At 35.2% G+C, this 18,010-nt stretch overlaps 2 protein-coding genes across 2 annotated transcripts in view; both read right to left on the bottom strand.

Annotated features, from left to right (window-relative positions):
- The window catches only part of LOC107083980 (chromosome unknown open reading frame, human C4orf22), a 120,106-nt gene extending 116,009 nt beyond the window's left edge, over positions 1-4,097 (bottom strand). Inside the window, exons 1-2 of the mRNA XM_015373600.1 lie at positions 3,957-4,097; positions 36-178 (exon numbers count right to left, since the gene is read on the bottom strand). Coding sequence (XP_015229086.1) covers positions 36-178; positions 3,957-4,097 — 284 coding nt within the window. The remainder of the gene's footprint in view (positions 1-35; positions 179-3,956) is intronic.
- A 7,094-nt stretch (positions 4,098-11,191) lies between these two features.
- The window catches only part of fgf5 (fibroblast growth factor 5), a 16,573-nt gene continuing 9,754 nt past the window's right edge, over positions 11,192-18,010 (bottom strand). Inside the window, exon 3 of the mRNA XM_015373608.1 lies at positions 11,192-11,787. Coding sequence (XP_015229094.1) covers positions 11,416-11,787 — 372 coding nt within the window. The 3' untranslated portion in view covers positions 11,192-11,415. The remainder of the gene's footprint in view (positions 11,788-18,010) is intronic.

Below are 18,010 nucleotides of genomic sequence, written 5' to 3'. Positions count from 1 at the left end.
AGATAAAACATTGCCTTGCTGAGAAGCCAACTCACATTGGGCGGCTCCTGCTGTAGAGATCGCTGCTCTGTTCAGTCTTTGCAGCCTCTGCAGCTGCTTTCCTCTCCTCAAATTCCTCCCTGCTCAGGATCATGCCCTTGTGGCCGTTCTCCACCAGCTTGCGAGCCAACTCCCTGTTCTGCGAGAGACAAGAAAAGGTGAGGAGTCGGGCAGTGAGAGGCGAGAATGCCTATAGTTGGGGCTGGACGTCACCAGGCATTGCCAATCATACATTTTGGCAAGGATTTAGCCAATGTTTGGAATTTGTTTGTCATGCTGGTGTGTGTGGATTCAAGTTATTTTCACCACCACACCCAAACTATAAAAGGAAAACCTGCTATGCATCACCACAAGGTTTAGTTTATGGGTTTTGTGATTTGATGCCTTTTCTCGGACTCATTCATCCTCTAAATGTCCGCATGTTTCCATGTGTGTGTGAGGGAGCATGTGTTTCTGCCCAAATTTTTCTAATCACTGTTAGCAGACCCACCATCCCTGAAGCCAAGTCATAAAGTCATCATCTTAAAAGCTAATCTTGCCATCAAATTCAGTGGCTTGTCAGATCAAAGCATCTGCCACATGTCCACTTACTAAGAATCCCAGCTGGGATCCGAGAGGAAAAGTTCTATTTTCCTCTAACTTTGATGTGGCGCACCAGAAATGAGTTTCAGACATGTGCCTTTCCAAGAGTTGGCCTGAAAATAAGTGTAATTATTCTGAGGCTCATTGAATCAGTCTATTTAAAAGCATCAGAACAGTACCTGGATTAATACTCTGTGACTCTGTAACATGCCCTTTTAACCCTGATAGTTCTCTGAACACACATCGTTTACTTTGACAAGATCTCAAGACATCAGTAATGTAGGTTAGCAAACAGGTTTATAATAAACTGAACTTTTAGAGATCTGTTTTCTGCACATCTTAGATAACCTGTGCTGACAGTTGTTTCACAACACATGCTGGAGTGCACTGGATTTAATGAAGCAGATCAGATATGAGTTGGTCTCTTCTCTTTGTGGACACAGGTGTTCAAACAAACTGGCTCCTGAAAAAACTTCATATATCATTAGCAAGTGTGCCATCTGCTGGATACAAGCAGAATTGTTCTTATGAAATACTGTGGGGATTGGCTGCTGTTTGCAGATTACTGCCGCTAACAGTTTTATTAGCCAAAGAATATATATTTTATAACAACAATAAAAAACATAGCTTTGTTTTTTGTGCTGGCTCTAATTTGTGGTAGATCAATGGTAAGGAGTTCAGGATGCAAACCCAAATTTCCCTCCTCTCAGTGACAATCAACTCCTTATGGGAGATATCAGGCTGCTGTCTGACCAAAGGATATGCACAGTCTATCTCTGGGTTCTGGCTAGAGAGCGTCCTCTTAGTCATTTGTGCCAAAGTTGTATGCAAAGGGGCAGCAACTTTCAGTCCACCTTCCCCTGCACAATATCCCATTGATGGTTATGGAAATCCAGCGGAGAAAGCTAAATACAGCTATACAGAACTTTTTATTTTAGCCAAACCAAAGAAATGTCTGCTTCTAATCTGAGTGGCTCTAGCTCTGGGGATGGCAGTCATACAGAAAGTTGTTCAACAATCTCAATGAATGCTAGAATGAAAACATGGGGACTCTAGGGTAAATGAGGACTACAAATGGGGCCCACTAAAGTCAGGCTCTGACTAGATGGACAAGTTTGCAGCCAAGCAGTTATACATACCTTGATTTCTCACACTAAGCTGGAGTTAGCAAGTCCAACTTAAGCCCTGAATGGGTGGAAGATTGGGAAATATTTCATTACAACCTAGGCAGATGATAACAACAGGGTTGCTGATAAGGAGTTAAGGTGCAAAAAAAGGGCTTCATTATATCCAAAAGTGTCCAGGAGACTCCATTTGAGGTACAAAACTACATTTTAACCAGTGCAAAGCTGTGCAAAAAAACATTTACAGCAGAGGACCTGTCAATGTTGGACAACATGTGATCTCATCCTTTATTCATTCATATAAAGGATGAGTGGCACCATTACTGTAGGAGTGGTGCCAGGGTGGCATGGTTAGGGCATACAGTAGGGCTTGGAATCCTGACTTTGTGAGTTCGAAACCCACTCCCACAGACTTCCACTCTGGGCCTCTGAACAACACCCTTAACCCTAGACGCTGCAAATGGCAGCCGACTGCTCCCTAAGCGGATGTGTTAAAAGTCGAGAGTGAATTTCATTGTGCTGTACTTGTGACAGTGTAATGACAATAAAAACGCTGGAATACTTTTGGAAACAGCTGGTTATAAAAATTGGAATAGAAAGCCATTTTTATCAAAATAAAAAGCAAAGAGGAAATGACAGTGAATGTTATGACAGAAATTAGATAGGTGGGTTTGGTTAAAATTATTTAGAGTATATGAAAACGTAAATTTAAAATAATCTGCCAAAGAGGCGTCATGTTCACAACCATGAAACACAGTTACGATAAAGTCTGGAGCAAGCTTTAAACGGTATAGCTCATGTCTATCAAATCCTAGAATGTGAGGAACAGGCCTCGTATTAATCTTTTCGATACATTATCGCTTTGGTTTATCTCAGAATGTACCAGATAGTATACCATATTAGGATGTTAGAGATACACTTTCATCATTTTCTGAAGCACACAGGACTCCATTTTTATTCTGCATGTGACAGATGGCAGAAAACTACAAAATATCTTATCTAAGGCATATTTCCGACAGTTCGAAACATTTTAGATATTATTTGCATGGAGAAAAAAAAAATCCATGAGTTCTGTGGGGTTTCTAAGTGGAGTATCCTGTTGTAGTTCATGTGTGGGATTGCTTCCCAACCAACCCTACACAACACTAATGAATAAATAAAGGATGACATCACATGTTGTCCAAGGGTAAACCCTCCACAGGGTCCAGAAGTTTATTAACCTGACAACAGCCAGATGAATGTCTCGCTCTGGGCGGAACGAGACATGCATCTGGCTGTTGTCAGGTTAGAAGTTTATATTCAGCATGACATAAATAATTGTTTAAGTAATGAAGAATACTGATCCACTATTTTAATATTGACGCTTTAAATACATCTGATATACTTGCAGATAAACTCCCTTTGCCATGTTTAGCAGGGTTTATAATGTATAGAACGAAAAACCACAATAGGGACCGTAAGGAAAATAAACTAGGTTTCGCGTTTCAATTCCCTGTAAAAAAAACAAACAAACAAACAAACAAAAACATTATTGTGGTTATGAGATGCTCAAAGTCTCATTCAATTTTGCCAAATAACAAATTGCAACAAATTCTACTTAGAACTGTTTCTGAAAATGTAAGATTGTCTGAACAATAAATAGGACACTTTATTACATTATAGCATATTAGACAGTGAGCCACATGAACTAATACAAAATAAGGTTGTGTAAAATAATTTGCGTACAACGGAAAAAAGGTAAATTCATTAAATGTTTTGCAATTCAAAATAGGTAATATACCGCCATCTAGTGTGCAACAGTAGTTACTACACCAGTACGGCCTTTAGAGCGTGTAAAGGCATTTCCTGCAACTTATACTGTTATGCATGAACGTAAATTAGGTTTATCAATATAGATGCTTATTATAACAACACGATAATATGAGGATATATTGTTTTATCTAAAATCCAAACATTTTTATCAAGAATCCAAATACTTTCCTGTGATACTTACTTAACTAACCAACTAAGTACCAACTTAAAAAAAAAAAAAAAAAAAAAAAAACGTTGCCGAGAGAGAAAATTATGAATGTTTAATAAATTACGGAATGAAAAGAAAGTTCCGGTAGAAGAACAGGCTAGAGAAAAAGCCTTTGACTGCAAACAGTTCAAAAGTTTTCAAACGACGAGAGTTTGGTTTGCAACCCAGATAACTAACTCTGAATAACTTACTTTTAAATAAAATAAATCCGTTGGAGTAACTTTAGAGTCCAAATAATCTACATAGTCTTTAAAGTCGGCGAGGAAACGGTAAAGATGTCCAACTTTGGTGAGCTCCATCTTTGAGTCCTTGTTGTTTGGAAATGCTGCCATGGCAACTGTGTTACGGAACCATGTCATGAATCGATGCGCCAAAGTATACCCGACCTATGTACTTTTAGTGTACTTGAAATATTACTAAAGTAATACTTCTTCGAACTAAATTGGAAAATTTTTATGTTTACAAAACTATACTTAAAATATAATGTTCCAAGATCATTTTAAGTTTACTAAATTATACATTAAAGTGTTACACAAGTACAGTAATCAATATAGTAGAAGTTTACAAGGTATACTGTACTTGTGGTTCACATTTAAGTTTATTGAAGTATATTTAAAGTATACCACCAATATACTTTTCAATATCCTGCCAATGTACTAGTTATACAGTGCTAGTCCAAATTTTTACACATTCAAGAATTACTAAAACTACAATATTATTTTTGCTATTTTAATTTGTATATTATCAGTATACTTAAGCTAACTCGCCATATTTGAATTATTTTGAATAGAAAAGCATCTAATAAAGTATTTACTTTACTTATTAGTATAAATTTAGTATTTATTAATCTTTAGTGTTAATTAAGTAGAAGAAATACAGCTTTAGAAACTTTGACCAGGACTTCTGATGGCTACACCGCATAAGAGCATCTCCAAAAACTACAGATTTTGTATTTCTGCTCTGTGCTTACTTCCTATCAAAACTTGTCCAAGAATGGATGACCAAATTTATTTTTGCACATTTAGTGCAAAGGCTGGTCCTGATCCAACAGAAAACATATAGCTCAAATTGCTAAAGAAGTTGTTTCTTATACAAAGTTGATACAATACACAATGCATTGTAATTATTTCTCTCAGCTTCATAACTGCAGACTAATCTAGTCCCAGTCCCTCCTAGACTAGTCCCATAAACCTAAGCCCAATACTGAATTGGGTTCTATTTGTTATTTTTTTTTGTTAATTTTTTTTTGTTTGTGGATTACATGCATTGTCAATATTAAAGCATTTTATTATTCTATCTTCACTATAACACCAAGTATGTTATAAATTAATGTACATAGATTAAACAGACCAACCAAAAACCTGTATTAAAACTTTATATCAACTTCTAGAACACCATTTCCTTTGTTGAAGAGTTTTGTTGCCAGAGAGGCTGTTCAAAAGCCCCTGTTGGTAAACTAACTTTGCATAAAGAAGTCCTTGAAGTCAGGCACACATTTTAAATATAACATTGAATACATTGTCAGAATTTTTTAATCTTAATGAAAATAAGAAAATATATTATTTAACCCCTTCTCCTTGATCTACACAGATAAAATGATCATATTACAGGTGTTATTAAATCAATAGTGACTTCCTTGTTGAAAAAGGAAGGATTTAAAATTTGTAATTTTAGCGATTAAGGTAGTACATATTTTTTGGGGTAAAAAAAAGTCTTTTGTCAAATTGGTTAGGTTAATCTAGACTCCAGATAATATATAAATATATATATATTCAGAGCTAATATGAACATCAGCCCTGGAACCAAATCCCTTGACTTTTATCAAAATCTCAGAGGACTGTCCCCAAATCTTAACAAAGATTTCCAAAAATCATTACAAAATAGAATGAAAAAGAGCAGGTAGACCTTTAAGCTCAGAAACAGAACGGCACAGATCACATCTATTTTTCATCGCAGTGTTCAATATTTAAGTATGGGTTTATTTCTGGGTAAGAAAACACTGGTTGACCTCAGAAATGAGACAAAGCTTGCATGACAGTCTTTAATGTTTAACCTAAAGAAGCAGCATATTTCTTTCTATGACTTTCACATTTTTGGCTACTTACTGAGAGTACAGATGACATGTCAGCAGGAAGAGGGGGTGCTAAGATAATTAAAAAAAAAAAAAAAACCAAAAGTAAAAAAACAAAAAAACAACTTAGTGATACTTTCAGTAACTCTGCACCAATGATCACGACATTAAAACAATAAACAACTGTCAGGCTGCTTGGAAGGAATAACTGTGAATGAAGAATTTTTCCCAGCATTATAAATGATCTGAATCTTGACTTTGGAGCAAAGATGTTCGCTCTATCCTCCTATTGTAAACTGTTGCAATAAAAGTTATTTTAGGCACCTACTGTATTGTGTTCCCCTTTGGTTGCTGGCTTAGAATGGAAAATACATTTATAATTTTGAACTAATATGTGTTTGAGGCAAGACTATTTCTTATTTAGGGTTAGAATACGATGTACAACTGCAATAAAAACAAACAAACAAAGAAACAGATTTTTAACCACTCAAAAAGTTTTTATCTGAACTCATAAACCTCCACTAAGGTATTGAACTTTCAGATTTAGATTTTAGGCTCTTCATACATTACCTTCATCACAATAAAATTAGATTTTTGTTTTTTCTTAAAGGACAAATCAATATGTTAATGGGTTCAAATGTTGAATCATTAGTCCCAAGGTAGGAGAAATCCCCCCAGACCAGACATCTGATAGCAAAGTGAGAACCTTGGTGAATGAGACGAACCCAGGAATGGTTTTAAGGTAAAAAAAAAAAAAGAAAAAAAAAAAGAGAAAGAATAACACAAAGCTGTCATGGTCCCAAAGGTTTTGGATATGGTCTATTCTCTCAAACCTGTCAGCAAGTATATATTTCTGTCATTAAAGTACCAGAGACTCTCTCTAAATATCACCTTGGGATTACAGTGAAATATGATATCCTCTAATGTTTCAGAACTTGGAAAGCAATTATGTGTTCATGAAACATGCTTGATACTTCATACGCTTACAGTAAAGCAGAATTATTTCTGTTTTCTGAACAGCATCTGTTAGGAAAGTCCACAAAATATTTGTACTGTTTTTTATTATAAACTCTCCACCATACTGATGTTTATGTAAAATGCTTATAAAAACTGTTTCCTTTAACAATGCATGTGGAAAACAACACCAACAGTTAACAGTCATTTGCTGAATGCTTTTTTTTTCACTTGTTTTCATCAGTTTCAACATTTTCAGTACTGGTAATATTCAAGTGTGAAATAAGGGCATGTTTTACAATAAATTTATGCATCTAAACCTATCCATCAGTAGGCTTTTGTTTTTTGCATCACTTTCTTTTTATTCGATTGCATTTGTAAAACACAATTGAAATTCCTTATCTTAAATGAATTACTGCTCTCAAAGCACATAAGGTGTGTATTTAAGACCATTTACTGATAATAATAGTTTCCTCTCATTTTCTTACAATAGAAATATTTTTTTATTTAGACCAACATAGAGTTGGACTCCATTTCATTTAATTGACAGTCTGATTCCTATGAACTTTTTCATTCAGTCTAACTTTTATGTGAGCTTAAGGATACAAATCTAACTCCTGTTTGGTGACAAAAATACGGCAGCAGAAGAGACGGCAGGACAATAGATTTAGCGTTCATGTCTGGGAGGAGGAAGTAAACCTGCAAAAAAGGCCTGCAGTCTGCCTGCAGTCAATTTTAATATCTCGTGCCAATCTATGAGTTACAGGGGCTTCTCTTTTATCAGGAGAATCCTTGCTGCCCTGTTTGCCCTGAGACAAGCTGAGACACCGGGGGACATCGTTTATCTGTCTGAAGAGAGTAATGATGTGCAGAAAAAGGGGGAATCACACAACCAGTGTTTTCTGAGTCTCTGTGTGTTTATAAACAGTTGGCAATTGTTGTTTTTTAATACCAATCATGAAGCAAGTTCCAAATTGTTAAACGTATCAAGGTTTGTCTGCCCCCAAATAAAGGACTTTTATACAAGTGGACAAAATAAGAACATTTACAAACATAAACAGAGTTACATCTATGAAAAGTTTAGTCAAAGTGCAATGATGGTTTTTAGGTGCTGAATGGCCAAATAGGTGAAAAATTGCAAAAATAACCTTGTTACTGTAACATACACTGTGCTATATCAGAGAATCAATTCTCCAAAATATATAATAATATCATTAAGAGTTCGTATTTGCTTCTCTTAAGATCTCTGCTCCTTCATGGCCGGTTTACAGCTCTTTGCCATCCGATACACCGACATCTCCAACCATCAACAGCATTTTCATCCGTCAGCTGGCGACAGACGGGGGATGTCCTGAGGTCATGATGTCTGGGATTTTTTTTTTTCCAGGGAGACAGCTGGTCAAAAAAATAAACTGAGTTTTGATGAACTGTTTGATCCTTGTCCACTATGGATCTGGAAGTTTGTGGAACAATTCATTGTTATTGGGCTAATTATGACAAATTCAGAGTTATGAGAGGTCAGTAGTTGCACACACCCCTGATGACAATCAAATAGATCACCATTCCATTTCATGGACTGCTCTGACACAAGCTGCACTTTATTCACTACATAGCATGTATCTAAATATATTTTATTTCTTTTCAGGTGTTTTTATAACTCCTAAAAGAGTTTTTCCTCCATTTTATTTTTCTAAAATGGCTTTATACTCTATGTAATGATTTTCGTTTGAGGCTGTTTCATTTGATCAAGAGTGTCTCTAAGGATGGTTATTTTTACAATGAGCATTTTTCTCTTTTTATTTTGCGTGAATCTGGAGCATCAATAAGATTTTCTTTTAGTTTCATAATGACAATGAAGATGATTTATTCTGCATTCGGAACACTTTAATGCTTTACTTTCATTGATTTCATGTCTTTCCAATTTTGAAAAGTGACTGAAAAAAATGATCTCAAAGCTTTGATGTATTATATTTTTGCTCCAGGAAGACAGGAAATGTTGATGTATGAATTGAAAATTATTAAAAGTTACAAATTAATCTGATAAACTTTAAAAGCAAAGGAAAAAAGGAAATCAGAAGCACTTATTGTATAGGAAGGGTATTAAGCATGACATTTTTTTCAACACATTTTTTTACATTTCTTTTTGTCAGTATACTTAAGTTACTAGTTGAATCTTCAAAAATAAATGTTTGATGCTTTTTTCATTCTAGTTTTTTTCTTTTTTTCCTCCCACAGTTTTACAAATCTTTCCCAGATTGGATTAAAAATATGGAAGGAGCAGCAGGGGGATGGCGCCCGAGTGTTCATAGAATAGTCCTTTTCAATCCAATTTTAAAATACTTTATTAATCCCAGAAATTGTGTCTGGCTGCTGCAGAGATTGCAGGACCACCAATATAAACCTCAGACTGCCACTCTGGATCCTCAAACATGACCCTTCACACCATGATGCTCCCAAGGTTGAGTGATTTGCTCCCTAATAGAGGTGAAAAATTACATTAAGAAAAAGGCTTCAATTTTTTGTTCACATGAAGTTTAGATGTAAATTCAAAATGGAAGACTCATCCAAGCATCACCCGCATTCAATCACCTCCATTAGCCTTTGCTTCAGCCAATCACATTCAATACCTCAGTCCTCTTCAGCCAACCATGCTGTTTGGTTCTGCTTAAAGCTCTACAGTCACAGATTCTCCAGGTCTTCAGCTGGACTTTGACCCACCTCCACCCCATCTCCTCCATCATGATCTCCAGCTCCTTCTGGCTTCTTTGTGGTCTGGCCTCCACTCCACCACCAGAGTCCGGATCCTGGGGGAAGACATATCTAATCCTAATCTCAAAATTTTGCGGAATTTGAAATTTCCATGTCCTTTTGCCTGTGTCTGGGCCAAAAGGATTGTCCGATTCATCAATAAATCTCTCTAATTGCCCTCCTTCTTGTGTGTGAATCACAATTGCTGTAATTTTTATTTAGAGACTTTTTTCCCTTTCACTCCAAAAGATGCTTATTATGAGATATTCACAAATATTTTAAACCACAGTACATTTATCAGTTTAGTTGGACTAAATTACCTATAAGTTTCCCAAGAAACCTAACATAAAATACAGTAGATTAAAAGCTCAATTCAATTTACTAGTTACTGTATGGCCAAAGTTGTTTGATGGCCCCAAAATGCAGTAATGAATTTACAGTAAAATAAAACAAAAAACAAAAACTACAAAAAAAAAAAAACTGTTGTCTGTCATCTTTATGTGAATTGTCTACTGCAAATGTGTCTTCATAGTTCTGCCAAAAATGTGGATCTAACAGAAAAACTTGGAAAGTAGAGCACATCAGCCAAGTTCTAAAGTCCTTCCACCGGCACTATGTATCTAAGATAACAGACTTAATATACTTCTGTTAGTCTATAGTCACTGAATGGTTCAGCATCAAAATACATTACAGCCTTTATGCCAATGTGTACTGCCCAGACCTCTAAGGTATTCTGTCTCAATTTGCATACCCAGAACCAGAACAAAACACTGAGAAACCGAATTAAAGTTTTATGTTCCACTAATCTGGAATAAACTGCAGGAAAACTATAAAAATGCAAAAACCCTCAGTTACTTTAAACTAGGATTAATACAAAAAAAAATTAGAGTGGTCTTTGACTCTGATATCTAAACATTTTAAATTTCTTTTCATGTTTTATCAATCATTTTATCTGCTTTTAATTCAGTGAAATTATTTTTATTTTCATTATTTTTTATCATTTGTTGCCTTTATGCCGTGGCAATGCTCTTTGTTTTTTTTCTTATTTTATGTAGAGGACTTGTCTCACTGCTGAAATGTGCTTCATACATACATTTGCCTTGCCTGGTGTGTTAAAAGCTGGGGGTTACAGTCTAAGGTGAATTTGAAAATGTAACTAATTTCTGATTGATTTAATTATACAATAACTTATCAATATCTTTATTCAATAAATAAACTAAACTATACAATAACAATAGCTAATTATACAATAACAAAAACAAATTTTTCTTAGCTGGTGGATATCAGTGATATTAGGTCAATTTATGAAGATCCATATGAACTGAAATCCAGGGACTGTTAGGGGTAAATGAATACTTCAAGATTCTGGTTTGATTGAAAGTTTTGCACCAAACTGGATTTACAGTATTTAAACCTGTTCAGGATTTACCACACCCTCATTGTTTTTGACTGCAAACAAAGATTATTTAATGTAAACTTGTTTTTTCTTATTTATTCATATAAAATAAACAAACCTTATATCTGAAAAGTAAAAAAAAAAAAAAAAAAAAAAAAAAAAAAAAAAAAAAAAACATTTTACTGTAACATTCTAGACCTAAAAAAAAAACAAAAAAAACAAAACAAACATTTCACATGTTTTCTTTCTCTGGTGGAAATGCAGCTTTCATAGTACGGTTAACAGAACGTGACCAATGACATAAAACAGAACATACACAGATTCAAGTTCACAGAGCTATAGTAACAGATGTGACAAGCGTTAGTTAAGCAAGTGTTCCTGTCAGCCCTTTGTTTAGTTTTTTTCATGGTTCACAGAATTCTGGAATGATTTAAACATCAGAAATAATATTTGTCCATTTTTTGTCCAGCCTTTGAAAACATTATCCAAACCTGTACTTGGGCCAGTATTTTATTTGTCTGTGTCTCTGAACTGTTGCTTGTGGAACTTTTGTCCTCACAGGTGGGGGTTTGGGGGATGATGGTGGCAGCGCTTTCCCCCTCTCTTTGGTCCTTTCTGCTATGGTGAAGCCTGTTTGGCTTGAGTCATGCAGGGTGGCCCGGGGTAAGAAGTGGGTGGAGACGTGCTGGGATTTGACCCGTGGACTGGAACCCATTTTAGCTTTGCCCCTCTTATTGAGGGCAACGTACCACTCTCGACCAGTCCTTTGGTTCATGTGGATAACAGAGGCATAGGTGTTGTAACTGTTCTCCTGGAAACGCTCTCTGAACTTGCAGTCATCAGAAAACCATTTCTATAAAAGAGAAGATAAAGGGTATTAGGTGGTTTCAATACAAAATGAATTTGGCCTGTAAAACCAATTTCTCTGATGTTAAACACCATAAGTCCTCCTTGGTGCAAACTAGAAAACAATACAGCTATGACATAAATTAAGTGTGTTAATTAGTAACAAGTGATTGATTTCAGTTCATCCTTCTTAATTTATTTAGGTTGCAAGTTGTGAAGCTAAACCACTTTAAATAAGTGAATTTGCTTCATGTAATTCAGTTATTTGATATTAATTAAAGCAGTAAGTTTATGGTATTTTTTATTAATAAGATTGATTCTATTAAAGTAAGGATAATTAACACCCCTCTAAGCATGATTCAGAATCAGAAGCATCTATAGAACCTGAAAAGTGTTTGGACTGTTCTGATCTAGTTAGGCTCTCTGAGTAAGCAAAAATTATTATTTATGTCTAAGCCTTAAACTTGTGTGTTATATCCAGTTTCAACCAAATCATTTCAGGAAGTTTTCCCTCTGATTTCCACCTCCATTTTAGGTATGATTAAACTATCCCTAATACAGGGATACAAGCCCAAGCTTTTAAGGTTGCTGTTATGAAATATTGGCCATCTAATCTTTCTAATCAAAATATTCTTGAGAAAATAGTTGCTAAACAAGTGTCTGATCGCCTATACTGTAATAAACTTTTGAAAGAGTTGCAGTCCAGTTTTACAGCTTATTATAATATTGAAACACTCATGGTGAAAGAAATCGTAACGATACTCTCATGGCCTTAGATAATTAAGTTGTGGTTTTACTCCTCCTGTTAGGTCGATAACGATACAGTCGATAGTCTTTTCCTTTTAGAAAGGCTCAAATGGGCTGCAGAAATTAAAGGATCAACACTAGACTGGTATAAATCTTATTTGTCAGCCTAATTTCAGTTTGTCCATGTTAATGATAAATCTTCCTCAAGCTCCACAGTTGCCTATGGTGTACCACGAGGATAGGGCCAATTCTCTTTACTATATATATTACTCTTCATGGTAAAATTATCAGACAGCATGTGATTCATATTCGCTGATATGCTGATGATACTCAGCTATACTTGTCCATAAATCCTGATGAAACTTACCAATTAAACAGACTACAAACATATAGGGACATAAGAAGTTGGACTCGTAATTGTTTCGCTTTAGAATTAAGACAAGACAGGAGTTATTGCCTCTCAATCACAGTGTTCAAAAAAGAAGCTTACCAGTCAGTCACTTCATCTGGATGGCATTAAATTGGTCTCATATAATAACATAAAAAAAAAAACAATGTGTTATTTTAACCAGGATTGTCATTGATATCCCAAATTAACTTGGTTACTATAATTTTTTTTCTTTCATCCCCAAAATGTAGTTAAAAGCATCCCACTAATACACCGCACTGCAACCATTTTGCAAAGCCATTTTGATGAAAAAAAGATAAATTGTTCCAGCTACCCTTTGTTGGCTTCCTCCTAAATCTAGAATATATATATATAAATCTCTATAGTTGTGCTGCTATAGGCTTATACTGCTGGAGAACATAGGGATTCCTTTTCATTACTCAGCTTAATTGGATCTCTATTTTAAAATTCTGCAGTATTGAATGTATTAGAGCAACCACTAACTTTAGGGAGGGAGCCATCAGCTGGAATGCTACCACAAACACCTTTGATTATAAATGCTAATTGAGTCTGTTTCTCGGTGCTTAGCTCTGTTTCTCTAACTACACAAAGCTATGGGCTCAGCTTTTACTGTGACTAACAGTATGTGCTCTCTGTCATCCTTTTTGAACATGAAAACCCACTCAAAGCTCATCTGCTTGAAGGTTTCTTTGCTGGACAGAGCCAGATGTGGAACTAGTTTACCATTACCCTTTCTAATATAACAGAAGACACTCGCACTGATCCTGGTTCTGCTAAAGGTTTCTGCCAATTAAAAGGAAGTTTTTCCTCCCCACTGTTGCTGCATGCTGGGTCTGTCTATGATAGCTGCAGAGTTAATGGCAAAATGTAAGCAGATATCTGCTGTCTCCACGTGCTCCTCCATGAGAAATTTGCCCTGTTTCCACTACCCCTCTGAAAGCGATCAGAGCCAAGTTCGGACCCAGCTAGTATAGAATGGCAAGCATAGAATGGGTCAGTCTTGTTTTTGAGCTCATATTGTTGAAGGACCCATCACAGTCTCAGAAAGCAACTTTTAAAATGTAGATATGATTGCTTTTAGTGAGATGCTAAAGTTTTCAATCAGATTATGATTTAATTTAAAATATAAAATGTTTGTATCAGCTGTAGCATTTTGTTTTCCTGCAACATGAATAGTTTTTCATCAACACTTTTGATTTTGTGTAATTGTCATATCACTGCTATATGATTACAGCCCTTTATCATTGCCCTTGAACAGTGCTGTGTAAAAAGTATTCCCTCTTACAGATTTCTCCTTTTTTATGCAATTAATAAATCCATTTCTCCCTCTACAGTATGTTCAGCTTTCCTTTTATGTTCAAAGAAGGAAAGTTGGAAGTATGTGGGGTTTTTTTTTTACTCCCAAAGTTTAGCTGTACAACCTGAAATTAGAGGTTCTAGCTTCCATGTAAAATTTCCGCCAATGATATCTGTATTTTTTTTTTTTTTTTACATATGACTAGCTGTGTAAGTAGGAACCTGTAAGACTGGTAGAAACTTGTCATGTTCCAATTATATTCAGCATTAAACTGCAAGCAATAAGCATATAAGGTGTTCCCCTCTGTACCTAAGAATATCTCTGATGGGAACTTTTAAAATGCACAGATTCCTTTTTCTTAGAGTGGTATGACTTCTTTGTGTAATCATGGCATTTGGAATTAAAACAAACAGTTCTGCTTTGCTGAAGAGCGCAGTATAGCAGAAAATGATATCATTAAAGCATTCGGTAAACATGCCAGTCACAAGAGAGCGCAGTGCAGCTGGTCGTGGAACAGTACAACCCTTTGAGTTATTCTAAGTGACCAACAGTTCCTTTGGGCTGTTGTTTTTAAAGATGATTAGAAAATTGCTCAGCGCTCCAGAGTTGCCGAAACGGCTGGATTGAAATGATTTAACACAAAGCTAAAACCGAGCAGCATACCAGCTCTGGTACCAGTCAGGGATTTAGACATTTGGAAACAAAGCCAGTGGAGCGTGCATGAACGAGCTCACACACGCAGGACTGTTTGAGGAGGAGAAGCCCAGGCCTTTGCTGGTCTTCATGGGGTTTAATAGCTTCAGTTGGATTTCTGGAATCTTTTTTGGGTAAAATCATAATGCTTAATCATAAGGCAGCTGCTAATCCCTCTAAAATATTAAAACGTTTTCCTTGGACCTAAAGTTGTATTTCTAGAGATAAGATATCTTTTTTGTTTTTAAATGTTCTAATTTCACATAGATTTCTCGACCTTGACTTAAAGTTAGAGTGACACTCTAATATATCATCTTTAGGGTTTCGTATTGAAGTTTATTGTTTTTTTCCAGAACAGCATTGCTAGAAAACTCCCCCCAGAAAAGATGAGGAAATGTTTATTCATCTAATAAATAATACAAATAAATTAAGAAAAATCACATCTATTGTGCTCCAAAAAGCTCACTTCCTGTTTCAATTAATGAAATCACACAAGGAAAATCAGCCTGTGTCTATGATTAACAGTTATTCCTTTGTCTACTGAAAAATGACACTTTTAAAAGGTTAATTTAGTTACAAAAAGTAATTTGTTTGGGCATATATAGTGTGTAAAGACTGTGTATTTATTTAAATATTTCCATAAATATGTGCATTTGATATACTTTTAGAGGTTGTATGTCATTGTTACGCTACTTAATAAAAAAAGAAAAAATTCTGCATTGTTATGTCATAGTCTTTTCTTATCTCATTAGCTCCTGTTACATCCCACCTCACTTTACTTTTAAATCTCTATCAATCTTGTTTTGCTTTGTATGTTCTCAGCTCCTCCACCACGCTGCCTGTTCTAATTACATATCTGCTCATTTTATTTTTCTTTTCAATTAATCTTTTTCTCAGTTTTAGTTTTGTTTTTTGTTATTTTTCTAATTTAAACTGATGTCATATTTCTTGGTTTTGCCGTTCCTCATATCATCTACAGACACACATTCGTCGACCCCCAATCTAACTTTGTCTGGTTATGTCTTTTATTCATATGCTGATGAAGATTCTCAGTCATCCAGGTCATAGTCATTCCGTATAAAAAAATAAAAATAAAAAAATCCACTGGACTTGGTTTCCAAGATTTGAAGACGTTTCGCTACCTCTTGAAAAAGCTTCCTGGAGAGGTAGCGAAACGTCTTCAAATCTTGGAAACCAAGTCCAGTGGATTTATTTTATTTATTTATTTTATTTTTTTACTTTTACGGAATGTATTATCATATCTATACTCAAGTTGCATAGTTGTTTCTTTTTTCCTTTCATCTAAAGCAGATTATCCAGTTTATCTACTACTAACTCATCTAAACTATTCCTGTCCATTCTTTTGTTTTCATATAGTCTTAAGTTACTTAAAGTCACTTTATTCACTTTGGTTTAATTTCATATTCCCTTGTCTCATCTCATCATTTTATTTTCATTTCTTATTTGATCAATAATCCTCTCATTTAATATTCTCTTATCAGATCTTCTATCAGCTTCATCTATCTAGTCTTGGAATGTTAGGTCTCATCTTATATCTTACATTTGTCATGTTATAGTTGGAGGCAGAAATAAAGAGATGAGGATGGAATACGACTAATAAAGTATGGGATTAAAATGTAAAATGACAAAATGTAATGCCAAAGGTCCTTTAAAGTCTGGAAATTACACATTACCCATCCCCTTTAAGCTTCAGTAGACAAGTTATGATTAAGGCTTCTTGAAATCATTGAGGTTTATCAAAAACAAGTTATCAATGCCCTTGTTAAGGTTAGAAAAGGTTGACTTGAAGCTTCTGCACCACTTGTGGAAGGGTTTTGCAGTGCTATTTATACTGTTAAATAGTTATAAACAGTTTTACCAGCTGTTCCATTCATGTACAACGCATAAAACTCAGTTGCAACTTGCAACATACAGTATCAAGTGAAAAAAAATTAACTCTAGAAAAAGGCATTGAACCTAAAGCAAATTCCTTCTCTTTATCCATGTGTTATTCTTTATCTTTTTAACCATATCACAAACTTTATATATTAATTTAAAATATTAAAATATAACCTGCCTAAATATCTCAAACTATTTAGCCTGAGGAATGACTAGATTTTGGGGAATCTTTTATTATCAGTTAAGCTTAGCCAGATTGATGCTTGACCCAACTGACAGGTGAGGCATTTATTTGACATCATGAAATAAGCTGGAAGACTCTGAAAAGAAACATCATTCCATAATCTGAAGGAATTCCGAAAAAATAAACAAAATATAAATTTAACATTGCAGGAAATTGGTCCACAATGAACTATAGATAAAGAAAAGGATGTAATTAAAATTCACATTGGAATTATAGTGTTTTTACACAATATGTCGCTCTGAAAAGTGTTCTGCTTCCATTTCCAAGGTTTTTGGACTCCAACAGCATTTTTGGAGAGAGAACACCAAACCAACAGAAAACATGGCGGTGGTAGTATCCAGTAGTCTGGTGCTGCTTTTCTGTCGTGGGAACTGGATAACTTCATGAATTCCTTATTCTACTCCATAGAAGAAAAATACTGGCCCTTAAAGGTCCTATAATATGCTGTTTTAAGCAGCATCAGAAGGCAAGCATATTGTGGAAAAAAATGCCTTTAGCAATACAGAGTAATCATTTGTTATTAATCATAGTTTTGTCATTTAACTCTGAAGAAAAACTCTACCTATTTCATGATGTTGAGGTGAACCACACCACTTCTCAAGGCTGAACAAAATCTGAAAGCTCTAGAGGCCAAAAATGACAGCAGAAAAAAATAATAGATTTATAAGCTAAAAGGTGCTACCCTGTGCATATTAGCTGTGAAAAGAGCCTCTTCGTCTTAACTTTGAGAGAGAATCATTGTGCACTGCCTCACATCACCCCCTTACTGATCGGAGAAAGTGGGTGATGTGAGGCAGTGCACAATGATTCTCTCTCAAAGTTAAGACGAAGAGGCTCTTTTCGCAGCTAATATGCACAGGGTAGCACCTTTTAGCTTATAAATCTTTTATTTTTTTCTGCTGTCATTTTTCGCCTCTAGAGCTTTCAGATTTTGTTCAGCC

Source organism: Cyprinodon variegatus, unplaced genomic scaffold (genome assembly GCF_000732505.1).
Source record: "Cyprinodon variegatus isolate N-32 unplaced genomic scaffold, C_variegatus-1.0 Scaffold89, whole genome shotgun sequence".
Lineage (NCBI taxonomy): Eukaryota > Metazoa > Chordata > Actinopteri > Cyprinodontiformes > Cyprinodontidae > Cyprinodon > Cyprinodon variegatus.
This window is presented reverse-complemented; position numbering and strand designations above follow the sequence as displayed.